The sequence below is a fragment of the Gobius niger genome (assembly GCF_951799975.1).
Source record: "Gobius niger genome assembly, chromosome: 11".
In the NCBI taxonomy this organism is placed as follows: domain Eukaryota; kingdom Metazoa; phylum Chordata; class Actinopteri; order Gobiiformes; family Gobiidae; genus Gobius; species Gobius niger.
The window spans coordinates 32,500,709-32,527,524 of NC_136862.1; the positions used below are offsets into that span (position 1 = coordinate 32,500,709).

The 26,816-nt window shown below is 41.3% G+C and overlaps 4 protein-coding genes across 4 annotated transcripts in view; all 4 read left to right on the plus strand.

Annotated features, from left to right (window-relative positions):
• The window catches only part of LOC306970374 (solute carrier family 22 member 4-like), a 29,242-nt gene extending 13,988 nt beyond the window's left edge, over positions 1 to 15,254 (plus strand). The window contains exons 6-10 of the mRNA XM_079566336.1: positions 693 to 796; positions 4,921 to 5,135; positions 10,366 to 10,548; positions 12,048 to 12,183; positions 15,055 to 15,254. Coding sequence (XP_079422462.1) covers positions 693 to 796; positions 4,921 to 5,135; positions 10,366 to 10,548; positions 12,048 to 12,183; positions 15,055 to 15,133 — 717 coding nt within the window. The 3' untranslated portion in view covers positions 15,134 to 15,254. The remainder of the gene's footprint in view (positions 1 to 692; positions 797 to 4,920; positions 5,136 to 10,365; positions 10,549 to 12,047; positions 12,184 to 15,054) is intronic.
• Positions 15,255 to 17,412: 2,158 nt separating this feature from the next.
• On the plus strand, positions 17,413 to 17,868 carry LOC306970856 (histone H2A-like). Its single transcript, XM_079566890.1, has one exon. It carries the CDS (start codon positions 17,432 to 17,434, stop codon positions 17,807 to 17,809), a length of 378 nt encoding a protein of 125 aa, XP_079423016.1. The 5' UTR covers positions 17,413 to 17,431; the 3' UTR covers positions 17,810 to 17,868.
• A 910-nt stretch (positions 17,869 to 18,778) lies between these two features.
• LOC306970419 (histone H2B 1/2-like) lies at positions 18,779 to 19,181 on the plus strand. The gene has a single exon (XM_079566398.1). It carries the CDS (start codon positions 18,785 to 18,787, stop codon positions 19,157 to 19,159), a length of 375 nt encoding a protein of 124 aa, XP_079422524.1. The 5' UTR covers positions 18,779 to 18,784; the 3' UTR covers positions 19,160 to 19,181.
• Positions 19,182 to 19,966: 785 nt separating this feature from the next.
• On the plus strand, positions 19,967 to 20,278 carry LOC306970566 (histone H4; the record flags this gene model as incomplete). Its single annotated transcript, XM_079566559.1, has 1 exon — positions 19,967 to 20,278. One exon carries the CDS (start codon positions 19,967 to 19,969, stop codon positions 20,276 to 20,278), a length of 312 nt encoding a protein of 103 aa, XP_079422685.1.
• Between the last annotated feature and the right edge of the window lie 6,538 nt (positions 20,279 to 26,816).

Genomic DNA, 26,816 nt, shown 5'->3' on the forward strand with positions numbered 1-26,816 from the left:
TTGTCATTTTTCGTCACATTTTATTTTAATTTTTTCGTCATTTGTTTGTAATTTTTTTGTCAAATTTTTATCACATTTTTGTAATTTTTCTGTCATATTTTTTATTTTATTTTTTCCTTTTTTGTCACATTTTTGTAATTTTTTTGTCAAATTTTTATCACATTTTTGTAAGTTTTTTGTCACATTTTTGTCACATTTTTGTCACTTTTTGTCATTTTTTCGTCCATTTTTTTGTCAATTTCTTGTGACATTTTTGCCACTTTTTCATCCATTTTTCGTCACTTTTTTGTCAATGTTTTCTCACTTTTTTGTCACATTTCCGTCAGTGTTTTCGTCTCAGTTTTGTCGCTATTTTCACAGCTTTTTCCCAGAAGCTTTTGGACTGGGGGTAAAGCCAAACTGGAGAAAATGTGCTCGGTTCAGGTGGGAGTTAAGGGGTAATAAGATAATAATAGTGATCAGATAAAAACATATATATACTATGTTCTGTTTGAAGATTTCTTTGAAAAACTGTCTTTCTCCTTTCGAGTTGTATTTGCATCATCACATTCTAGAACGTGAACGAATGTGATGATGTCATAATCTCAGATGGAGGGCAGGTCCAAGACAAACAGCAGAAAGGACTACAATCACCACCAAATACTGATGAGGCATAACATTTTTAAATGACATGTGTCGCCTTTGCCCTGCAGTCCGCACCACCGTCGGCGGAGAAGAAGAAAACGTCCTACAACATCTGTGACCTCCTGCGCTGGGGCTCCCTCTGCTGGCTCTCTCTCACGCTCTGGATCGTCTGGTCGGTCCCCACTCACTGCACACAAATGCAACTCTTCTTTGATCTAGAGTGTATGTACTGCATAATGCTGCTACTTCATGCCAGATTTGAGGGATCGGGAAGCTGGTAGACAGTGCACGACAATAGAGCCGGATGAAAGATCTTAGCCTGTTTTGAACCTGATCGCACCACGCGGGGCGCCACTTAATTTCCACCAAACAAAGGGCTGTCAGACACTGTTAGCCTCAAAACTGGGTTCAAAACATGTTTTTAAGGAAGGCTCCGGACGCCCGCGGTCATGGAATTAATTCTAAAAGAAAGCGGTGTTCGCCTAATGGCTCTTGAAACCCTCATTATGAAACTGCTGTAGGCTTAGAGGGTTTGAGACAGGCTACCCCTAACCCTAACCCATTGTTTAAGGCATGCGATGTAGAGATGTGACGTTTCCGTAACTTGCCATGCTATACAAAAGGGAGAGTTCCATTTTCAAAGGATAGATTGTTGTACGTAATAATCATAATTTTATTTCAGTGAAGCGGCAATTTAGTGAGGAAAAGTTATTGTTACATTTTTCTTAAGTTAATGACATGGAGTAATCAGGGGTGTCAAACTCATTTTGGCTCAGGAGGCACATATAATACAGAACATTTTTCCAATAAATGAATAATAATGAGCTGTGATTTGGTCAAAGCCCCAACTTGACTGTAGCTTCATTAATAACAACGGCTTACACTTGTATTGCACTTTACAAGCCTGTGTCACAAGTTCCTCAAAGTACTACATAGTCATTATTCATTCACTCCACACTCGGTGGTGGTAAGCTGTCATTGAAGCCACAGCCGCCCTGGGGCAGAATGTCCATTTACCACGTGGCTATATAATGTGTTGTTCATATCCTGAGCTCTTATTATGTCAGTGCCCTCTGCTGGACACGTGTGGAACTCTTCCTTTCTTTTTAATTTAATGCCCCCTAGTGGCTAGAATGAGCATTCTGGTTATTCTTTAAAAAACCATAACTCCGCACAGGAATGTGCTAGACCAGACCTGGGCAAAATACGGCCCGCGGGCCGGATGATGATTCAGTCTGGCCCATAATTGTAAGTATGTCAATAAAAAGTAAGTCTCTAGCCCATTCCTGTACAGAGTTTTTTTTTTTTTTTTTTTACTACCAGAATGCTCACTCCAGCCACGAGGGGGCATCTTAAATAAAAATCAAGAGAAAGAAGGTGTCCAGCAGAGGGCACTGACATAATAAGAGATCAGGATACAAACAACACATTGTAGTCAAGTGGGACATGAACAGTCTGCCCCTGGGCAGCTGTGGCTACAATATAGCTTACTACCACGGAGTGTGGAGTGAATGAATATCGACTACAACGTAGCAGAGACTTGCGACACCGGCTTATAAAGTGCAATAAGTGTAAGCCGTTTTTATGAGACGACAGTCCTGCCAGGCTCATTATTATTCATTTGTTGAAAAAAAGTTTCCTCAATAGTATTTTCCCAATCACAACAATGTTTTATTTTGGAGCTTTTGTTTATGGAGGTGCTTTCAGTGCGATGGTTTAAGTTAATGAGGATCAAAAGTTTTATAACCTAAATAATGATGCGCACAGATGCGCGTCCTTGGCTTGACATGACTAAATATTTACAGAAAATAATACTCCTAAATAACGGTAGGTATCAGCTATTCAAAATACACAAAGTAGAGCAGAATAAGTTTGAGTTTTTGTTGGTGCGGCTCCGACTCAATTCAGGCTTCTCATGTGGCCCCTTTTGAAAATTAATTGCCCCCCCCTGGGCTACTTTTTTTTACATACTGTGGAATTTCTGCTCTACAGGGCAGCGGGCCGTATGTTTGACACCCTGAGATGAATGGAAAGTTCCATGGAATTCTGACATCTCTCATTTTCATCCGTTTAAAATTCTTTACCTCCACATATGTCACTTCCAATAAGGAAGTTAAACAATAAACATCCCAAACTGGGTACATTTTTTAGCTAAATCTTCGGTATAACTGTAATAGTAATAATTGTCTGCTCGCAAGTACCGAAAATCACCTCGATATGAAAAGTTTTACAGTCAAAAGTGTAGTTTTGGGAGAATTGCAGGTCTATTTTGAACGCAACATTGTCTTTTTACTTACAAATTGCAATTTTCTTCTTGACAAAGGCTTATTGTAGCCGAGACGCGTGGAAGAAACCAGCTTATGTTTAAAAAATGTCAATATATCCAGCCCAGCACAATAAAGGCTTTTTAGAAAACGTCAACAGAGAATTATCATGCGGGAGGAGTTCAGTATGTTTGGAATGATTTGTAAATTAACCAAACAATGTTTTGTTTGACCATATTACATTTAGAATGAACAATTTTGACGCTTCTAAATAAACGTGGAACTGAAGTTGGTTGGTGCATGTTGGTGGAGCTGCTCTTCACTGCAACATCGGTCTGTTTAACTCATAGACTGTAAATAGACAGCGCCTCATCACTCCTCCCCGTTTACCACAATGACCAGGGGGAAATCATGGCTGATCTACAGACTCCTCCTCCCCAGCTCTGATGAAGCATGTGCCTAAAAAGTGCATAAGAGCAGGATCTTCATTGTAGACTCGGCCCTTGCTGTTCACGCAGCTCCAGTGCTAACAGTCCAGCCCACATTAGTACGAGATTTCTATAATGTTATTTACAAAAACCAGCCTGGTGTCTTTTATTGTATCTAACCCAGCGTTGTCACAGGAGGAATATCTAGCTGTAGAAAGTTTAAGAAAATTAGGCACCAGGCTCCGAAGTTGTTTTTAACGTGTGTAAAGTTCAATGCATTCCAATGGGAGACTAGCGGCTAAATGGAGGTTCTAAAGCAATGGCGGCCTCTAGGGTCATCGCCACAAAGCAGAGCAGCCAGCCGCCATTGGTTTCACTCCGCGAGAATGCGTATGGAGTGTTATGCTTTGGAAGGAGCAGGAGGAAGCGGTTCAGAAAGCCTCCCTTGTGCTCCTGAGTGGGCACACCAGGCTCACGTTTGTTAGAGAATTAACAATGGTGTTGGAGAGGACAGATGAAGAATAGGCAGCAGTCTGGATGTCTTGTACAGGAGAAGTGTATCTAGACATGAACTCGAGACATTGCGCTAGTCCTGCCATTCAAGTCTGTCCATGCTGAGAGAAGTCAAGTCAAGTCAAGTCACAGTCAAGTCTATGACAGAGATAGTACGACTGTACAGCTCGACCCACGGATAGACCCCCAGTATAACAAATAGCAATTTAATGTGATCCTCAAACAAAGATCCTCATAACTACAGGACTAATGCTGCCTTCATGTGGTCTCGTAATCATGGTAAATACCACTATCCGAGTAGAATATTGAACATGACCACCCCCTCATCTGGTGTTTTCCACTGGGAAACTGGGAGATCATTTTAATGCCCACCACACAACACATTTAAGCCAAGTAGCAGTAGCCTAGCGGTTTGTAGATGACTTCATGATCATTTATTTGTTTATGATGTGTTGATGTTTTGTTTTTATATGTTTCACTTTGCTACGACACAAAAGCACACAATGCCCTCGTAACTTCCACTTCACAACTGGAATAGATCATCCTTACCAGAGCTCATGAAGGCAGCATAAGCCCAGACTCTCCTTGCCTGGTCATTCCTCTAATCCAGGGGTGTCCAAAGTGCGGCCCGCGGGCCAAATGTGGCCCTCAGACCAATTTTTGGTGGCCCTCGGGCTGCTTGCTGAATCGGTTCACATCATCAGAGATGGTCCTTTTTATTTAATATGTAATAATTCTACACAATTCTAACCTAACAACTAGCATTTTATTGTGAGACAGAGCTGGCATTAAGGTTTTAAGCATAAATAAAGGCATGAGGCACAATTTAAACCTCTGCTACTCGAAGGTTTCGTGGAACTAACCACCGACCCATGGCCCTTTACCCCGTGTACGCTCCAATATGTGGCCCCCCATGAAAAAAGTTTGGACACCCCTGCTCTAATCCTTGCCTTTTTCCTTAGTTCACCTGCTATTGTTTGTAACTTCCACTCGCATGGATGCTCTGTTCTCTGATTCTACACAATCAGTGACTTATTTCTTGAACAGATTAATGTTTTTGATCGTTCTCCTTGCTTGTGTTTTTCTTCCAGGAACAGTGTGAACATCGCATACTTCGCCCTGTCCCTCAACACCTCGAATCTTCACGGAGACCCGTATTCTAACTGTTTCCTTTCGGCTCTGGTGGAGGTTCCTGCCTATGCCCTGTCCTGGGTCATGCTTCGCTGGTGGCCCAGACGCCTCTGCCTCTCCACCACATTGATCCTGGGAGGAGCCGTCCTTCTCTTCATCCCCTTCATACCTCAAAGTATGATGCACTTTTAGTAAATCAATCCTCTTCCTGGACTATTTGGGCCTCATTGTGTATACCAGAGTTTGCAGCACACGTGGAAAGTCATAACCAAGTGGCTGGCATCGTGTAAGGATAAGAAATATCTGTGCAGAGTATGAGCTGCGGGAAACACCTCCAAAGGTGGCAGAGAATGACCGAGCCAAGATTCTTACAGACAGAATGGTAAAGGCAAATCAAGAGGAGATGGTGGTGGTGGGCAAAGAGCACATTGCTCCAGCCGTTGTGGTTGATTAGTGATCCAAAACAATCAATTAATCACGTCTTGTTTTTTAACTCACTCCCATATCTTGTCTATTCAATGTCTGACTCATTTTCCGTCATTATCTGCGCCGCATTCGCGCCACATTGCGTAGCAGTGCAGAAGCAGGACTCTTCTTGGTCCGTGGCAGACTCAGCGTGTGTTCACCGGTGCCTTCACTGGTGCAAAGGGCTTGACCAGCTACTTTCAGGAACATCAGTTCAGTTGTGGATGTTTGTAAAGCGGACGATAAAGCTGATGGTGCGTGAGTTTTGGAAAACTACTCCGCACTGGCAGCACTGTTCAACCGGTCAACGCACTAAACCTCACTCTCTGGGCTCTAATTTAGCCCAATAACATCTGAATCATTCATCTGACAGGTGCAACTTTGCTTCCTTTCTGCTCTGACTTCATTCAATACGTCTTTGTGGGAAATGTACAAGCACAGGGATGCTCTTTGTGAAGTTAGCAGGTAAAAGAGAGAGGCTGGAGATGAATGTGAGCGCGTCATCTCCAAGGAGCTTTGAGCCGGACATAAAAGCGGCTCAGTTGTTTGGTCAACCCTTAATATTATGTCTATGGTCAGCCCTCTGTCCACTCAGCTGAGAGGAGCAGTGGCGGAGCAGGAGTTAGTCATGTTGTTTGAGATGTGGTCTTGGTTCAGTTGGTCCACACATGTAACTCTCTCATTCTGCTATTAGGCCTTTGGTCTGCTTTACATGTGATTTAGTCCTGCCTTAGTCCTGATATTGCATGTTTTTGCCCTGGCTTAATCCTGGTTTAGTTCTGAGTAGTCCTACTTTATTATTAGGCTCTTTATTATTCTGTATTAATCTATTGCTGTGTTTTTTTCCTTTTTTTCTACAAAGCCATAAAATGCTGGAATATAATATAACTGTTATGTTGAAACCCAATTCTATTCTATTCAAGCAGTGATGATAATGACATTTTTATTCATTTATCCCAAGAATCTGAATATGTTTGGTGGTGGGAGGCTCACCCCTGACCGGCCCAGTGGCCAATGACAAACCACAAATCTCCCCCAGTGAAAAAGTAATGCAAGAGCCCTGCTGTGAGCAATGCTGACTGTGAAAGAGGATTTTCTCAAATTAATAACATAATAACAAGCCAAAATGGTTGATCAGTAATGTTTCATGTTCATATCTTTGGTTGGGCCTCCTTTGAATAAGTTGATCCTGACAAATATGTGAAGAAATGGGTTCTTCTTAGACGTAGGACTGCAGACCACAGGCCCAGAGAGGGGCTTCATAGATTATGGAAACAAATAAACTGAGTGGATCTGGCAAAAGCAGAATTTGTTCATTTTGTAAATCACACAGGATATAGGATATTTAAAAATAATTCAAGACCTTAAAAAATATTGGAGACTAAAATAACTACGGTATCAAATACCTTGTATTGTGCAGTATGAATACTATATACTGTTAAGAACCCATGACTACACGTCAGTACATAAGTACATAAAGATATAAAATGTAGCGTGTATCCTACTGCTTGTTGAAGGTTAGAGTTCCCCCACCTCCCAAATCCCACTTTAACCACTGCCTTTATAGGCCATTCTCTGTCATGTGACTTTTGTTTGGCAATCAGCTGTTTGGAACTGAATATATGAAATATTTGGCTCATTCTAGATGAGCCAGACGGACGCAGTTTTGACAGCTGCCTGCAGACGCACGGTGCATGTCGGTTAGATTTCTGTCCAACTTCACCTGACTGGCTCTGATGTCATGGGCACGTGGGGCACAGAAAGCCAGCCGACTTGATCAGCCGCTGCATCTCCCCAAAGGTACTGCAGCGGCTCCACGGCCCCGGGAAAACACGGGGAAACGCCCACCTGTCAGCGGCTCACGCTCGGGTGATTGGATACAAGTCTGCTGTGATCAGAAACGTGCTCCTTTCGTGATCTGTGGCCAGTCTTGTTGTTCTCTGCATGAGGAGCGGTCGGACGGTCTTCAGACTTTTTTCTCCGACCCCGTTGCCTCGGCTACTCTCGCCGATCACCCAGGCGAGCCTTAACCGCTTCTCGAACGAGCCTGGCTTGTTGCACAATGTGGCTACGCTAGTTCCTCTGAGCTGAAGCTGTGGGCGCTAGTACTTCCTGTCCGTATTAATTTCCATTAAGATTAGCTTAGACTTGTTCGAATCATCGCATTTCCTAGAGATTCTGTGGTGGACAGTGAGTTCCTGGTAGACGATCACTTCCTGCAGGTGAACGAGTTGCTACAGTGTAAATATTTCAGTGGAGGAGATGTCTGTGTTTATAAGGATCAGTGAGTTTGTCTTGAAGCTAAAGGCTAACATTCATTTCATGCATTATACAATTTGAAATAGTGCCACAAATATAAATTAATACTTAATTTTTTTTAGCGCTATATATTTTTACTCCATTTTTTATAGCATGTTAGCCTTTAGCTTCAAGACAAGCTATCAATCCTTTATGATCACAGGCGTCTCCTCTGAACTCGTTACATCCTACACACAGTAAATGATCATCTACCAGAAACTCACCAACTCGCCCACCACGTAATCTTTAGAAAATATGATTATTAGCCGAGGTCCGAGCTCATCTCTATAGGAAAAGAATACAGACAGGAAGTACTAGCGCTCACAACTTCAGGTCAGAGGAACTAGCATAGCCATACCGTGCAACAAGCCAATAACAACTCTGTAGTGGTGGGTGGACTTCCAAACAGCTGATTTGCCAAAAAAGTCACGTGACTGAGAAACGTCTTTACGTTTGTTAAGTGGTGACGTCACAGCTCTAATTCTGGGTTCGCATAGCCCGGCAGATGTGCGAGAAACTACAAAAAAACTCTTAAACACCACAATCAATATTTCTGAAACTCAACAGAGAGTTACTGAACCTACTGCTATAAAAGTAATATTTACCAAAATCGCTACATCCGGGTTAGTGGAGAAAAATCCCAAAGTCCGAGTCAGCGGAGCAGCTATGCTAACCCAGGAAGTAGTGACTTTAGTAAATAATACTGTTTAAGCAGTAGGTTAGCATTTTTGGCTAATGAGTAGGTTCAGTAACTCTCCGTTGAATTTCAGAAATATTGATTGTTTTTAAGAGTTATTTGTTTTTTTTCTTGCACATTTGCCGGTCTGCGAGGACCCGGAAGTGGAAGTCGTGACGTCATCACTTACATATGTTTGTTAAGTGATGATGTCATTGCTCTACTTCCAGGTCCAACAGAGCTTTATTGACTGTAATGTGATTTCAAGGCTCTTTATAGACAACTGATTGTAAAGAAATATTATATTTGCTCTGGATTTTCATCAGTACTGTTTTTCTGGCATTAATTATCAAATTATTTTATCCAAACGCAAGGAAAGATCATTTATATGTGTAAAAATATCTTCATTTTGCCTGAAGAAATGGTGAGATTGAGATAAAGTTTTTTGCCTTTATTTATTAGTGTAACTCAACAGTTTGGATCCGGAAGTAGCTTATTATTGTGTGTGACGTCACTTACAAACGTCAAGCGTGAACTCTAGCACCAAGTATGGAGAGAACAATGCAATGTAAAGTGTCTTTGAGCGTCCAGAAAAGCCCTTTATAAAACCAATGCATTATTATTATTTTTTGTTTTTACTTCTGCGTTCTCTCCACTGGACTTAAACTTAAACTAACTCACAGAGGGGTTCAACTTCACACTTCAGTGGCAACTCCTGCTTTATCACTGAATGCAAAGTACAAAGCGAGCTTTATTTCTGATTTCAACACATCTGTCATTATTTGATCAATTTACATGAAACAAATTTGATCTTTATCTAACCAGGAAAGTCCCACTGAGATTAAGAATCTGTGTGTAACTATATTTATGTCTTAAACAGCATGCCTCAAACAAATACATTATTAGGCCACGTCTGTTAACCTCTTAAACCAACGCCTGAACCGAGAGGATCTTTTTCCTCACGTCATCAGATTTTTTTTTCCATCATTTTTTTGTTGGGTATTCAACTCATTTTTGTCATTTTTTAATCAATTTTTTGTCATTTTTTGTCATATTTTGTCACACTTTTGTCAAGTTTTTATCACATTTTTGTCATTTTTTGTCCCATTTTTGTCATTTTTTTGTCATGTTTTGTCACATTTTTTTGTCATTTTTTTTTCAATTTCTTGTGACATTTTTGCCACTTTTTCATCCATTTTTCGTCACTTTTTTGTCAATGTTTTCTCACTTTTTTTGACATTTTGTCACATTTTTGTCATTTTTTGTCACATTTTTGTCATTTTTTTGTCAAGTTTTTATCACATTTTATTTATTTATTTTGTCTTTTGTCCCATTTTGTCCCATTTTTGTCATTTTTGTGACATTTTTGCCACTTTTTCATCCATTTTTCGTCACTTTTTTGTCAATGTTTTCTCACTTTTGTCATTTATTTGGTCATTTTTTGGTCAATTTTTTATCATTTTTTTGTCATTTTTTGTCACATTTTTGTCATTTTTTTGTCAAGTTTTTATCACATTTTTATTTTTATTTTTTTGGTCCCATTTTGTCCCATTTTTGTCATTTTTTTGGTCATTTTTTGTCACATTTTTTGTCATTTTTTTGGTCATTTTTTGTCACATTTTTTGTCTTTTTTTTTTTTCAATTTCTTCTGACATTTTTGTCACATTTTTTCCACTTTTTCATCAATTTTTCGTCACTTTTTTGTCAATGTTTTCTCACTTTTTTGTCACATTTCCATCATTGTTTTCGTCTCAGTTTTGTTGCTATTTTCACAGCATTTTTCCAGAAGCTTTTGGACTGGGGTAAAGCCAAACTGGATTAAGGGGTTAAAAAAGAAAGTCCCCTTAATGTTTGTAATGAGAGCTTTTCATCTCGGACTGTTTAAAAAAAAGAAAAAAGAAGAATGAATAAAATAATTACATTACGGTTGACGGCAATTCAAAGCAATATTGTCTGATGTCTGCAGACCTGACCGCCATTGCCGTGGCTCTGGAGATGCTGGGGAAGTTCGGCGCGGCCACAGCCTTCACCATAGTCTACGCTTACACGGCGGAGCTGTATCCCACCGTACTGCGGAACACGGCGGTCGCTGCCTGCTCCATGGCTTCAAGAGTGGGGAGCATCATCGCACCCTACTTCATTTATTTAAGTAAGTGCACACACTCACACATAGTCAGTTATATAGTTATGATGTTTGTAAGTTAATATGAACAATGACCGATAATAAATAAACACTACCCTAATCCACTTTTTTAACCTCTTACCACCCGCCTGAACCAAATGCATTCTGTCCTCTTTGGCCATTATATAGGTCTGTGTAACACCTCATTTGAAAGCTAAGACCCACAAAACTGATATTTTTCCTCGCGTTGTTGCTGTGTTGTGTCACCTTTTTAATGTTTTTTTTTGTCACATTTTTGTTGAATTTTTGTCACTTTTTGGTTGAGTTTTTGTCACACATTTGTTGAATTTTTGTCATTTTTTGGTTGAGTTTTTGTCACATTTTTGTTGAATTTTTGTCACATTTTTGTTGAATTTTTGTCACATTTTTGTTGAATTTTTGTCACTTTTTGGTTGAGTTTTTGTCACATTTTTGTTGATTTTTTGTCATTTTTTGGTTGAGTTTTTGTCACATTTTTGTTGAATTTTTGTCATTTTTTGGTTGAGTTTTTGTCACATTTTTGTTGAATTTTTGTCAGTTTTTGGTTGAGTTTTTGTCACATTTTTGTTGATTTTTTGTCATTTTTTGGTTGAGTTTTTGTCACATTTTTGTTGAATTTTTCTCACTTTTTGGTTGAGTTTTTGTCACATTTTTGTTGAATTTTTCTCACTTTTTTGGTTGAGTTTTTGTCATATTTTTGTTGAATTTTTGTCATTTTTTGGTTGAGTTTTTGTCACATTTTTGTTGAGTTTTGGCACTTTTTTGTTGCATTTACATCCTTGTTTTCTTCTCATTTTTTGTGGCTGCTTTGGTGCTTCTTTCCCCAAGAAGCTTCTTTATTAGGGTAAAGCCAAACTGGAGAAAATGGGATCCGTTCAGGTGGGAGTTAAGTTTGGGCAGAATTTGGATTTACATTTTGAAACACCCTTGGGTCAAAGATCAGTAGTAACTTTGATTTTGATAGTTTAGTTTTTATGTAATGTTGAGTTTTCACATTTTCTCCCTAATGTTACTCCCTAGTGTTGTGGTGTGTTGGGGGTGTGTGGGGGATGTTCTAGCCCGGACCTACCCCCACCATGGACAACCATCCCCAACTCACAAACCCTCCAACACCCCCCAGCAGATGTCCTCAAAACGTGGTTCTGCGAAGAAATAATACACCATCAACATGATATTGTGTCATCAGGCATTTAATTCATGTGACATTTACATAGTATTAAAGAGGTACATTTTCCTTTTCCTTACCGTATATGCGACCAAACAGCAACTTCAAAATGAGGGTTAAGACCTGCAGCCGGAACAACCGAAAAGCCGACGCAGCAACGCCTTCCTCAAAAGCCTGGTGGCGTCTATTGAGTCCAAAAATCTACGACCACATTTACGGCCTTCCCTTTCCGCTGCTTTAGAGTCTGTGCCCTCGCCGTGACAGACTGCGGCCTGTAGTAAAGCAAGTTGTCTAAGCGTTTTTTTGTGTTGTGCTGCCACAGGGAGTTACTGGGTCTCGCTGCCCTATGTGCTGATGGGGACAATCACAGCTCTGTCCGGGGTCCTCAGCCTGCTCCTGCCCGAGAGCCACGGACTCCCTCTGCCCGAAACTGTGGAGCAAATGCAGCCTTTCCCTGGGTAAAAAAACAAACACACACACATTTAGTCAGTATTATCACATCGTAGGTGCCGTTTTGAGGATGTTTTTCTACTTCGTTTCTATTCTGTGCGACTTTCAAATAGACAAAGGGTTTGACTTTGTTCTGTTAGTGGCCCCTAAAGCTTGTAAAACTTTGGAAGCGGCTGCCGTGGTTCATTCTCAGTGAAGCCAAAGAAACAGGTTAGCAGACGACAAGAAACCAGGTTATTCCATCAACACATTTTCCAAGATGGCAATATAATAGTGAACCACACAAATCAAGGTTGGGATGCTCTATTACAGGGGTAGGCAACGTCAGGCCCGGGGGCCAAATCCGGCCCTCCGGCACAGAACCTCTGGCCCTCAAGATGATTTTGAGAAACACTAGTACACAAATCATAGAGTACTTTTAACATTATTAGACTTAAATGGGAGAAAAAAGGTAGAAATACTGTCATTACACCCAATTAGGTCAAAATACTGGCGTTTGAAAGAAGTACACTGGAATAAGAATCATCGTTTTAAGGAAGAAATGACATAAATCTACTTGAATTAAGAGATTAAATCTAAGGTTTGAGTAGATTTGATCTGGTCTTAAGATGAGATGAAACCTCTAGTAGTCGTTATTCTCTTAATTCAGATAATTTTGTGTCATTTCAAGTGAAAAACGATTATTTTTCTGATTCCAAGTGGATTTTATTCTTGTTCCATTGCGTTTCTATCTTGGATTAGTTCAAACCCACTCAAATTCAACATAGAAGAACTTTAATTCAAGCAATTTCAAATAATTTATCTCATGATGGTAATTTTTCCAGTGTTGTGCTTTACTTTGGGCTAATAATCAGTGGCTTCGGCCCTCGGTCTATTTACAATAAAGAAAATCGGCCCCCGCCAAGAAAACTTGCCTACCCCTGCTCTATTATATTGACATTTCTTGTCTTATTGGCCTTTACCAACTCATCAATCTGTCATAATAAGCAAAATCGTAATCTCAGTTGGAATTATGGGAGGTCAATCGGGATAAATTTGACCCGGAAGTATGTTTTGACAGCGCAGAAGCATGTATGAAGACGAGAGAGTGCAGATAAATGTAGTTTAAATTATTTGTTTGTATGATATTCAAAACTTGCTAAACTGTGTGAGAGGCTCAGGTGGAGGAGACAGAGATGAGTCATGATGTTTTTAGACGATGGACATTTGCTAGTTTGAAGTTATTTGTGTGGAAACACGGGCCACCAACAAGTCCTCTTCGCAGACAGACACAATACGGAGAAACTCTGGCAGATCCTTGAATTCCTTCAGTGAAACAGGTCGTGGAGATAGATGGAGTTTGCTGCTGCACGTACGATGTGCTCGTGCCGTGACATCGGTGAAAATAGCATTATGTCCACGACAGACTTTCCTGTGGGTCTGGAAGTGTAGGGCCACGTAACTGCAGTCCAACACTGGGGCTTGAGGAGACGGCTTGTTGTTGTTTATTATCACATTTTATTTTTGATCTCCTTTATGAATGCCCTTTTAAGTTTTTTATAGATTATTATTCATCGAAGTTTTAGGTTTCATGTTGCACGATTGCGCTGAAGAAAATTCCTACTCGAACCTGTTCAATGTCAATAAAACCAATTCTGATTCTGTCGGAGTATTAACAAGGAAAAGCTTTCAGTTTCTACACATCTGGATGGTGAGGGAAATGTTTTACTTCAGGGCCAAGTGCGAAGTACAGTTTCTTTAAAGGAACAGGCCACCGTTTTTCCACACTGAGATATGTTCTTACCTTAGCTTTGACGAGTTCTTTAGGACCTGTCTGATCTTCCCCCGTGCCTTCAGTCACGTAAACACAGCGCAGACGGCGTTAGCATTTAGCCTCTCCCTCTCTCCTCTATAGCTCCAAAACAGGTCAAGATAGAAGCTACCAAGCTCTTCCACGTTTTCCCTATTTAAATATGGTTACGTGAAGTGTTCCACTACAAAGTATAATTACACACAATTAAACAATGTGGAATTGTTGGATAAAAGGGGGAACTATGCGTAATAATACCAGGAGTAGTTTGAAATCCGTGCAGTAATCTTCACTTTACTGTGCGGACGCCAAACGGATGTTTTGGAGCTATAGAGGAGAGAGGGAGAGGCTAAATGCTAACGCCGTCTGCGCTGTGTTTACGTGACTGAAGGGGGAAGATCAGACAGGTCCTAAAGAACTCGTCAAAGCTAAAGTAAGAACATATCTCAGTATGTAAAAACGGTGGCCTATTCCTTTAAGGCTGAGTGTGTTATCAGAAGAGAGCCGACAAATTACATATAAAGCATGTGATCATTGAACAGGACGCATGTAAGGTGCTATTGCACATGTTTTGCTGGGTATGTTTATTCTTTCCTTTGCTGCATGACTTTATTCAACTTCTTTGCCATTTAGCCTTTTCTTTAAACACAATCTTCGTAATCCCTCCTCCCCCCATACAATGCTGAGAGAAAACATGTTCATGGAGGCCAAATCATTGTGTAGTATGAAAGTAAAGATGACTTACTTTCTGCTTTTCTATATTACAATTTATATATAGTGTGTCATTTTCAGGAAAGAATTGTCCCCCAACCCAATAATAATATTTTTTGTCCAAAATGGATAATAATGGATGGATGTCGATATATTTTGGATGATCTGTTAATGTACCACAGTTTTCATGCCTGTGAAACAATCTTTATTCATGCATATTTTACATTGGGATTACTGGGAGACAGTGCATTTATCCCGATGACCAGAAGCCCTGTGCCTGTGCTCTACGAGATTCCGATTTTGCATAATTCAACATTCCCATACAGGCCTGTGGTTTCTGTGAATGCCTTTGAGCTGACTGTGTCTCCTTCCTCTGTAGCTGCTGTGTGAAGAAACCTTACCAACTCGCTGATGCCAAAGACCAAGAGGAAGCCGCTGAAAAACAAAGCCTCTCATAATTTTACAAAGTAACGAGGCTTCCACTTTGGTCCCTTGTTGTAAAAGTTAGAAGAAAGAAAATAAACAGTCACGTGGACTGGGATGGAGTTTCTCTCATGAAGTGCATTGCGTCCAAGAAAGTTCCTCAGCTCTGATTTGTGTACAAATGATAAATTATCGAAAAGTATGTTTTGCGAAGTTGGAGGCAATGACGCTTTTTTAAATGTTTTTTTTTTAAGAAAACATTGGTGTATCACTTTCAAAGGTCAAGAATAGACATTCTTTTTAGATTTCCATTTCCAAGGATTGGGATTTTTACTTTAGGACCTTTTTAAACTCCATACTCTGAATCAAATTCGAGATAAGGATTTCCTTTAGTTTACATAACTTTTGCTTTTGGACACATTTCAGTTTGGAGACCAAAGAGTGATAGGCAGCAAAGGAGTAAAACAAAACATGATTTCCTTGTGGCTTTTGGTTGATTACTCTAGCAAGAATACAACATATTTTTGCTGCTATAATTATGCAGGTTAATGTGAATTGACCAATGAAACATGATAACATTTACACCCTTATTTGCAATAATGCGCTGCGGTTCCTCCTATTTCTTGTGTAATCATTGTCTCTTTGTATATCCTTTTATTATCTGTCCTTTTTTCATGTGCTTTCCTAATTTGCATGTAATTTGTACTGTGAATTAGTCTTTGTACTTTGTACTGTGAATTAGTCCATAATTAATGAATAGTTTACTTATAGGATGTACATGAGCCTAGGGATGTAACGATTCACTCAAGCCCCGATTCAATTCAAATTCCGATTTTAACTTCCAATTTGGATTTTTTTATTATCTTTTTTTCCTATAAATAAATATGACTCATTTTATACCAAAAGATGTTTCTTTTGTTTTAACATGTGGATTTTTGTCCTTGTAGCAAACTGTAACTGTCTTAGTAAGAGAACTTTATTTTACAAAAAATTACAAGACATGAAAATGAACTAATCATTTTGACTGTGTGTGGGTTTTTCCTCAGCTGTGTCTATACTGCAACTTTCATGTGAGGGGGAATTGGGGGGAATTTAATTGAGCTTTATTTCGAACTGGTTTTAAAATACAAAGCATTAAGATTAGTGCTGGCCAACAGACATGGCATTAATGTCAGTGAAAGGTATCTTCGTATAACGTGGAAGCTGCATGAGGTCTTGGACGGTGTCCTAGAATCATGATCACTTCCCGACCTGTCTAGCTGTCAAAACTTTCCTGAATTTACGATCATATCACCAACTTCGGGGTGAATGTTGTCGCTTGTCCCCAAATAGCTGCATGAAGTCTTTACGCATCTTCAACAGCGCGGACAAGCACCGGGTTCTTACCTCGTCAGACTGGTTTGGCTTCCGCTATGGAGAACCTCGCCAAACCGGGTTGACCAGGCATTGGGCTGACGGGTTGAGGGGAGCGGGGAGAGCAGACGCTCAGCGGCGCTGGGGACAGAAAGACGCTGGAGCTGCGCGTAACACATTCAGCTGATTCTGGTCTGTCTCCAATAAAAATCAGAAGAGCTGAAGTCCAAAGGATTTGTACTTTCTATCAGGAGTTTCATTATATATCTATGGACGAGCTTATTGGCTTATGGACAGACCAAAGAGAAATCGCACAAAATGCGGTCGTTTTTTCTGCGGCCCGGTAGAAAATGCATCACAGCCCAGTACTGGTCCCCGGCATAGTGTTTGTGGACCACTGTTTTCGAGCAGCTATGTTATTAATAACTATTATTCAACACCAGTTGAAAATGACACAATTTCATTTATGTGAATGATTACTTACTGAGGGGGAGGAAAGAAGTTACTTGGAAATGAATGGTCATTTTGATAAAACAAAGGGCTTCTATTTAACCTGGCTAACGCCAGTGCTCGAATCATTTCGAACTGCACAGCAAATATCACTTGTGATTTTAGTCTGGCGTTAGCCAGGCTAGTTTCTATCACTATGCTGTGACAATACCTGCACAACCTGCTGAACGGAGCCGGTGAATTAGTTATAAACTAGCCGAACAGTGGATAATAGTGAAGCATTAAATGATAAATTCTATAATTCAGTGATATATTATGATATATTTTATCATTCAATGCTTCACTGTTATCCACTATGCTTAGTGGATTTCGCAGACGTGTGGGTTGTTTTGCACGCGTTCTGATTGGACGATCGGGATAACGCTCAGCCTGACCAATCAGAAGACAGAAGGTAGCTATAAATCCGGCTGTGTGCGTCGTGAACGTCATTGTTTCTTACTTGTGAGGAACGTAATCTATCTTACTACAATATGTCTGGACGTGGTAAAGGTGCCGGAAAAGTAAGAGCAAAGGCCAAGAGCCGCTCTTCCAGGGCTGGACTGCAGTTCCCCGTGGGCCGTGTACACAGGCTGCTGAGGAAAGGTAACTATGCTCAGCGCGTCGGAGCCGGAGCCCCCGTGTATCTGGCAGCGGTGCTCGAGTATCTGACTGCTGAGATCCTGGAGTTGGCCGGTAACGCCGCTCGTGATAACAAGAAAACCAGGATCATCCCCCGCCACCTGCAGCTGGCCGTCCGCAACGACGAGGAGCTCAACAAGCTGCTGGGCGGTGTGACCATCGCACAGGGAGGTGTGTTGCCCAACATCCAGGCTGTGCTCCTGCCCAAGAAAACTGAGAAGGCAAAGTAAAGACCCGGTCTTGACTACAAAACAACGGCTCTTTTAAGAGCCACCCACTTCGTAAAATGAGTGACTTTAATGTATTTTTCCAAAAGTTTCCTGCAGCTATCGAGCCGCGAAACCCTTTATATGGGTGTACCGTCCGTTACACGTATGACATAACATGAAAATCAATCATGGATAGTCTATTAACATTGTAAATCTGATGGTAAGTCTTCTGTTGCTAAATGCATACTAGGCAATGGACAACTAATGTAACACATTTTATCAGGGAAATTTGCCATGTAAGTGGTGCAAGGCAACATTGTTTAGACAAACACTGAAGATAAAATGAAAGTGGAGCGCCATGGAGCAACTCCGTCAGCTGCCAAGTCCTTGCTACTCTGTAGTGTCCAAATGCATACAGCTTTAATCGCTCACAAATTAATGTAGTTTTAAAATATTGCACATTTTGAGCTACATTAGTTTACTTTAGCTACAATGTAAACTAATTTGGACTTTACAGTGTGTTAGATATAGAGGTGTTCCCAGTTCTTTAGTCCACTCATTTTTCTCCTTCTGTGTTTAGCTAAAAGTCTGCGGGCGTACCATTTAATCACGTATGGTAAATTACCTTTAGGCCAAAGTAATGCAGCCAATTTAATGCTTTCTTACAATAAATGTATATTTCAGAATATTAGTTTCAATCTTTATTTGCATTTATGGTTGTTATGGCTCATAGATTAATGTTTTTCTTCAATTCAATAACTCAAAAATAGGCTAATTATTTTATTTTTATTTTTAAGGGCAAGAAAAGTAGATTTACATTGTTGCTGTTTTGAGCCTCAAACTTCATTAACACAATGTTGGGTGGAGGAAACGTGAAACCATTCTACCAATCATATGTAAAGAATAGCGCAGCAAATTTGCATGAAGTGGGTAAATAAATAGGAGAGGAAGAAGGGTGAGTACATATCGTCTCGCTGAGCTTCCAAACCTACAACGATGCCTGAAACTAACAAACCCGCGCCTAAGAAGGGCTCAAAAAAGGCCGTCACTAAAGCCGCTGGTAAAGGAGGCAAGAAGAGGAGAGCTAAGAGGAGGGAGAGTTACGCCATCTACGTGTACAAGGTGCTGAAGCAGGTTCACCCTGACACCGGCATCTCCTCCAAGGCCATGAGCATCATGAACTCGTTTGTGAACGACATCTTTGAGAGGATCGGCGGTGAGGCCTCCCGCCTGGCGCACTACAATAAGCGCTCCACCATCACCTCCAGGGAGATCCAGACCGCCGTGCGCCTCCTGCTGCCCGGAGAGCTGGCCAAGCACGCCGTGTCTGAGGGCACCAAGGCCGTGACAAAGTACACCAGCTCCAAGTAAAATCCGCGTTGACTGCGGTAATAAACGGCCCTTTTAAGGGCCACCCACAAAGACTAAAGAGCTGTACTTCTACACCCACAAAAATGAAGCGAAAAGGGCATTTCCCAAATCTAAAGCCCAGATAGAAATTTAGACGTCACGTGAACAAGGATTAAAATGCAACAAAAAAAATCAAACATGCAACAAATGATACACGGTAACACAAGGAATAATCTTAGCTCAGTTGTGTAGATCTTAACTTTCAAATCAGGCGTCACACTGGTCTATTAGGCTGTAAACTCTCCAGTCATGAAGGTTAAGGGATTAATTTGTAATTAAAAGAAAGTTAAACAAAAAAAAATCGTAATTTACCAGAAAATCCCCCTCTGACGAATTATCACTTTTTTTCTTACCAGATTGCAATCCATTCACAAACCACACATTTGACAATAATTCTTAACCTGAATGGAATTTTGAGATCTGTATAAATGAGAATGTCTTTATTGAAAGATTGATAAAATATCTTATTACTCAATGTAGTTTCTCAGTCATCCAGGTAGTTAAATAGACTCAAAAAAGGTTCTACAGTTTTCATACCAAATGCCACCTCATAAAATATTTTACCGTCCGAGCACAGCAGTACACTCATAATATCTTTGGGTTTATAAAATTTATATATTTTTTGGAATGTTTTTTCTTTGTATCAAGACGTTCGCTTAGGGGAAGTCCCGCCCACTGCCTGTCTTCACCCAGGTCCGCTAACGCTATATAAATATGCGGCGCAGACGCCCTCAGCCCATCTTGTTCATTATCCACTGAACTGTCAATATGAGCGGAAGAGGCAAAGGCGGGAAAGGACTCGGAAAAGGAGGCGCAAAGCGGCACCGTAAAGTTCTCCGTGATAACATCCAGGGCATCACCAAGCCGGCTATCCGCCGTCTGGCTCGTCGCGGAGGTGTGAAGCGTATCTCAGGTCTGATCTACGAGGAGACCCGTGGTGTCCTAAAGGTTTTTCTGGAGAACGTGATCCGTGACGCCGTCACCTACACCGAGCACGCCAAGAGGAAGACCGTGACCGCCATGGACGTGGTCTACGCTCTCAAGAGACAGGGCCGCACTCTGTACGGCTTTGGAGGATAAATTTATGGTCTACAAATAAAACCAAAAGGCTCTTTTAAGAGCCACCCACCAATTATAAAGACACTTCGTATTTACGTATATGTAATGATAAAAACACACTGGAGGGTTTTTCTCCCCTTATGTGATTTTTTTTTTTTTTTTTTTTTTTTCAACATGCTGTATTGTCTCTACTTTTTTGATTCCTGGGCCGGTCAGTTAGTGAGCCCACCACTGCCATAGATTTGTGTCCAAACACATTTTATTATATTTCAACCTTGACACATGGCCACATGGTTTAATAATAAACAAGAACTGCTAGAACTAAACTTGGATTAAGCTGGGGGGGGGAAACATGCAATTTGGCAGGACTAAATCACATCTAAACCAGGCCAAATCACAGCTTATTAATATTCATTTATAATATTTATATTTTTCATTTATATATATATATATCATTTATATATATATTTTTAGAAAATCTTTATTATATGTGGCCCGCGACCCGCCGTGGGAGCTGAATTTCGGCCCGTGACCCAAAATGAGTTTGACACCCTTGATGTAGAGCCACGCTGACCCCTCACACACCTGTGTTTCCACTGGTGTGACGTGTGTTTGGGATGTGAGTGTGTTACAGAGCAGCGATGGGCTCACACACAACCCCTTTCCTTCATAACCCCTGAGTTCTCCCCCCAGAGTGGACACTAGTGCTACAGCACAGACCCAGACCTGCTGTGTCCTCAGACCCGTGTCCTCAGCTGATGCTTCCTCCTCTGAACCTTAAATGTAAAAGCTCTGAAGACAGGACACAAATACAGGACAGCCAGCCTGAGGAGGAAATGTTTTACAACTGTTATGTTTAATTTGTCTGTGTTTGGATCAGATTGTATTGGAATATTATTTGTGTCGTGAATGAATAAAATTTACATGACACAAATGATTTTTGTTTTGTTGTATTAGTGAGCATACAACAACAACATTAAAACATTTGATTTTACAAAAGTCCAAACAAAAAAATATTTACACCAACAACAAAGTTAATATAAATAACATAAAAAAAACATTGCATAGCCTACATTTATACAACAGAACCGAAAAGCAAACAATGTATTAAGTCCCATTTAATTACCCTTCAATCATTTATAAACCCATTAATAAAAAATCTGCAAACCTTTAAGTAAATTTATGATATAGTTTTTACACAAGAAAAAAGTCACACAGAAAAAAGATTGGAAAAGACATTCAAAATGTCTCCAAAAGGCGGGTCATGAGGCTCTCAAAGCCTGAGAGGCTTTAAACTGCTGCATCATCTCCTCATGCCGCTGCTGGGCATGTTCCTGAAAGGAGGCTTCAGACTGCTGCAGGATCTGAGCGATGTCATCCCCTCGCCTCCTCTTCGGTGGTGGAGCCAAAGGTGGACTTTTTGGCCGGCTGACGAGGGCCTCTGGTCTTCGGACTTCCACTCCATCCGCTGTTCCCACCACTGGAAATGCGATGTCATGGTTGTCACCCAACAGCTCGTCCATTTCTTTAAAAAACTGGAATCGCATTCTCTCCTGGCCCGTGCTCGACACGTTGTCCTTTTTTTTTTATAGGACTCGACCAGTGGCCCCACTTCCTCGACACCTTGACTGGATCAAACAATTCATTAAATTGGTTAGTTTATCCGCAATTTCCGTCCACACATTTTTTTTATTCCCTCTGGACTTTTTGAGCCGAGCATTTAGTTCATTTACATTTTTGGGCAGCCCCTCTCCTTCTTCTTCAATATGCTGTCGCATTTGAGCAATAAGGAACAGTGTTTGCTCCTTGGTGAACGCCTCATTTTCAGGGACTGTTGTCGGAGTGGGAGATGGTCCCGGGTCAGGCTCTGTAACACACACACACAATACTATTAGTAAATATTTATACATCTCATAACAGCAGAGTGTGATATCACAGATGCAGAGAGATGAAAAGCTGAGAAGCTTCTGCTATAATTACACACACATAAAATGAAAACATCACCAAAACAAGACAATAATTTGTAGGAGCCTGTTATTTGAAGAGGCGCTGTTGCTCAGATGGGCACATACCTTAAATTCTCTGATTTAGGCCTGGGCCTTTATTTTCTCAAGCGCATTAGAGACAGGCCTTTATTTCTATTTGAGCAAAACGGACAATCAGGAAAATGAAGAAAAACAAGATTTGTGTCCATTTGCACCTAAAATATTAGGTTCATTTATTAACATTTCAAACCCTCTCCCAGCGGCTGGAACATTGACGTCTTTTATTTTGTCGGGACAACAGGAAGTGTTTCGTTGCTGTTAGCGGAACATTGACATCAATGTCACTGCAGGTTTCTGTTTCTCTTTTACCGCAGACTTGGATTATTTGTTGTTATCTTGTGTAAAGGCGAGTTTAGACGGAGCATTTGTGTTTGTGATCGATCATGAGACTGACCCGAGAGAAGACGAGACGCTCGCGCTGATGGGAGGAGTTATTTTGAGGCGTGGGACTGACCTGCACACGGAGCAGCTGGACGTGCTTTGAAGACGCGATGGAGACTTTAGTAAAACCCTGGAGGGTCACACAACATTCCTGTAGTAAGTATTTTATTTACTCCGGCGTCACCTCAGTTAGGCCCGCATAACCATCTCCTTCACAACTCTCTAGCTCACTTCCGGTCCAATCCAGCTCTGTGGTTCTAAAGCGACCGCAGAGTCAGACGCAGGTGAAAAAAGCACGTATGAGGTCCATCTAGTTTAACTGCGAGCCTTCGTCCTAGAACTACATTACCCAGGATGCTCGGGAGTCCCATGATCTACTACAAGGCTTTTGATTGGTGGAGCTTCACGTTCCTACACGTGTTTATTTATTGTAATGTAGACAACATATTATAAACAATGTATTCAAACATAATGCAGGCAGAGAGTGGACGTTTTATCCATATCTAACACTAGTAAGAAAAACGTCAGATGGATCAAAAAAATTTTCCCAACGATCCAATTAAACGAACTACCGATCATTTTTATTCCATTAGCAGATTCAGATTGTTTAATAGTGAAATAATATACAACTTGTGTCTGCAAAGTAAAAGAAAGTCGCCGTGTTTGCTGAAAACCTGGTTGCCTTGACCAGCGGGCGCGATGTCGCAATGGTTCTTGGGATACGGAGTTTCTATAGTCAGGAAGTGAATGATGTCACAGCCTTGTACCTTTGCCTTTTCTTCAACGTGTCGCCTTCTTTTTGGATTGAAATGAAACATTTTATGGTCACGAATTGCTACATCGCTGATTAGCATTTGCGGCGACGTTAAACTCTTCATATTTGAATTTTTGGAAAATCGACGGTCGTGTAGACAGGGATTTTTTGCGGACTGTGGAGCTCTATTCACCTTATTCCGGACGTTCGCGTGGGCGCCGCCATGAATTGTGCCCGCCCCTTTTCTCCTATGTGTTAACATGGGGCTGGAGAAGTCCGCATAAAATCAGTCACTACACGAAAACAAAGCCGTTTTCAGGCCACACAGAGAAATGCTGCAGTGTTGACATGTTGGTGCAAATGAACATCGGACATTTTACACAAATCAATCGACTAAACATCAGATTTGAGCGGAGAATATTTTCCCTCGTTCTCCGTTAAAATGAACGGGCTTCGCGCCCGACCGGAAGTGTCAGGAAAAAGAGGCGCCGAGACGACGCAAAAAGTGGCAAAAGTGGGCGGGGCGGAATAAGGTGAATAGGAAAACCACGATCAGCCATGACCGTGTCTATCTGTTGTTCTCCCTCCCCATGCCTGTGAAATGAATGAAATATGCCCATTAGGAGCTATGACTACTAGGTATTTTAGAGTGTTACTGTGCTTTTAATCAGACCAAGTTGCAGATTGGAGTTTAAGATCCCGTGGTCTCTCCAGGAAGGTTTCGCTGCAGTCTATTATGCAGCGCAGGTTGGGGTGTGCACGTGCAAGGGTTGCTGGCGTCACCTGTCTGATGTGTTCTTTTTCAGTCCAGAATACTAGATTCTTCAGCTCATGTGCCAGGAACCTAACCCATGTGTGCACCACTCGAGAACAAGTGGAATCTGTTGTGTTAAAAATGGCAGCCAGTAACTGATTTTTCAGACCCAGCCTCAACTTCATAAACACCATTACAAACTCTTCCTTAATTGACAATTTCCCTTTTGGTCCAGATTTTGTTGGGGTTTTCTTGTATTTCCTAATCTTACTTGCAACCATTCTTTTTGGGCCATGCCAATAGTTCAAACGACGGACTTTGGGTGTAAGAAATTCCAACATATTATTGAACACTTCACGATTTTGCAAGCCAGTGTGACTCCGTACTTGAGAGTCTGTGTTTACTAAACTATCACACTGGTCATAGTTTTTCTTTGACTTCTGATTAATTGTCAGCATTTTAACCTTTGCTAGTTGTTCAAGTTCAATTTGTTTCTCAGCACATGTTTGACATGCATTGTCCGTGGTAGGCGCATATGTGAGTGATAAGATAAGATAAACCTTTATTGATCTCACAAAGGAGAAATTCACTTGTTACAGTCGGCGTTCAAGAAGATCACTCAGAGTTAATAAAGTGCAGCTGATGCAGAGATTATTGCACATGTTACTTCACAGTCTTATTGCACAGTCTGACAGCAGTGGGGATGAAGGCTTTGCGGTAGCGCTCCGTCCTGCACTGAGGGTGTCTCAGTCTGCCACTGAGAGAGCTGCTCAGCTCTTCTACAGTCCCGTGCAGTGGGTGGGAGGTGTTGTCCATGATGGAGGTGAGCTTGGCTAACACCCTCCTGTCCCTCACCTCCTCCACAGAGTCCAGGGGGCAGCCCAGGACGGAGCTGGCCCTCCTGACCAGCTTGTTCAGTCTGTTCTTGTCCCGCTCTGTGCGGCCCGGGGCCCAGCACACGGCAGCGTAGTGGAGAGCAGAGGCCACCACAGAGTCATAAAAATCTTAGTTGCCTTTGTGTCTGCTTTGGGGTTCACATACCACATACCAACCCTAACACACAAGATTTGATTCTACAGTAAAAAACAGAATATATCGAATCTATACCTCCTCTAATGTAAAAAATATCATCCTGTAAAACTATATTAAATGATTTTTCACCTAATAGTATCCTCAATCATTCATATCGGTGAAATTGAACAAAAAGGTTACTGGAAACTCAATACCCAGTGCCTAAAAAACACAGAGTTTATCTCTGAACTAAAACAAGAAATATCACTTAAAATTGACCTAAGAGTTCTAACAAAATCAAATACGGAGCTATGGGAACTTCTAAAACTGAGAATAACCAAATATTTCAAATTCAAATGTAAAGAAATTAATAACAAAAAAAATCAAACATACGATAACCTAATCCAAGAATATACACTGCTCACAAAAACTTAGGGCACACTCAAAAAACACAATGTAACTCCAAGTCAGTCAAATTTCTGGGATATCAGACTGTCCAGTTAGGAAGCCACGCTTATTGTGAATCAGTTTCACTTGGTGTTGTGGAAATGAAACAGACAACAGGTGGAAATGAGCGGCAATTAGCAAGATCAGTCCAAAAGAGGAATGGTTTTGCAGGTGGTGACCACAGACCATTTCCCTGTCTTCATCCTTTGTACCGTATTTTTGGAACACTTTTGCATTTGTCCAGTGTTCTCACCACTAGAGGCATCATGAGGAGCATCTACAACCCACAGAAGCTGCTCAGGGAGTGATGCTCATCCAAAATGACATGTCCAGTCGTGCTGTGGCAAGAAGGTTTGCTGTGTCTCCCAGCGCAGTGTCCAGAGCATGGAGGAGATACCAGGAGACAGTCCCGGCGTCAAGAGGGGCATACATTCCCGCCCCCTCAGTCAAAATGTGTTTTCATTTTATTATATATTGTTTTCAGTCTATGATGTGTTCAAAACAACCTAAAACTCAGGAGAAACTTCACTGACTAATGAACTGTTTTGGAAATCGCCCTGTGAGGCGACTTCTGTTGTGATATTGGGCTATACAAAACCATTAAACTTGAAACTTGAAACTTGAAATTCAAATTCAGAGTTTCTAGTGGTCCTTGAACCCATCGCGCAACTGCTTACAAGGTCATCAGTGCATCATCCCGCCATAAGGAGTAGCCAGTAGCTATCTTTAAAATGGACATCCGTAAATGGCTGAAAAAGCCAATGACTACGCCGTCGGCGTCCATGCAGCCTGGCAGCAGCAACAGGAGAACGGGAGAGGCCGAGGAGCACCTGCCGAGGCCAAACTGGGAGAAGGAGCCGTGCATTCAACCGCACATGGAGGAGAGTGACCTGCCCGCCTGCCCACCTGCGCCCACCGCCTCTGAGCCGGGTTCACCGGGGGCGGAGAGGCCGCCATCGCACTCGCAGCAGCAGTCTCGTTTACCGGAGGACCTCGGAGTTGATAAGCCAGTTCAAATTCGTCTCCAGCAGTTTCCAAAGAAACAACAGCATAATGATGACTGTAAACGGTCGTTTTCGGCTAATTGGTACAATGAGAAAGACTGGCTTGAATATTCTCAGCAAGCGGACGCTGCTTTTTGTTTTCCTTGCAGGAAATTTGGAGGGA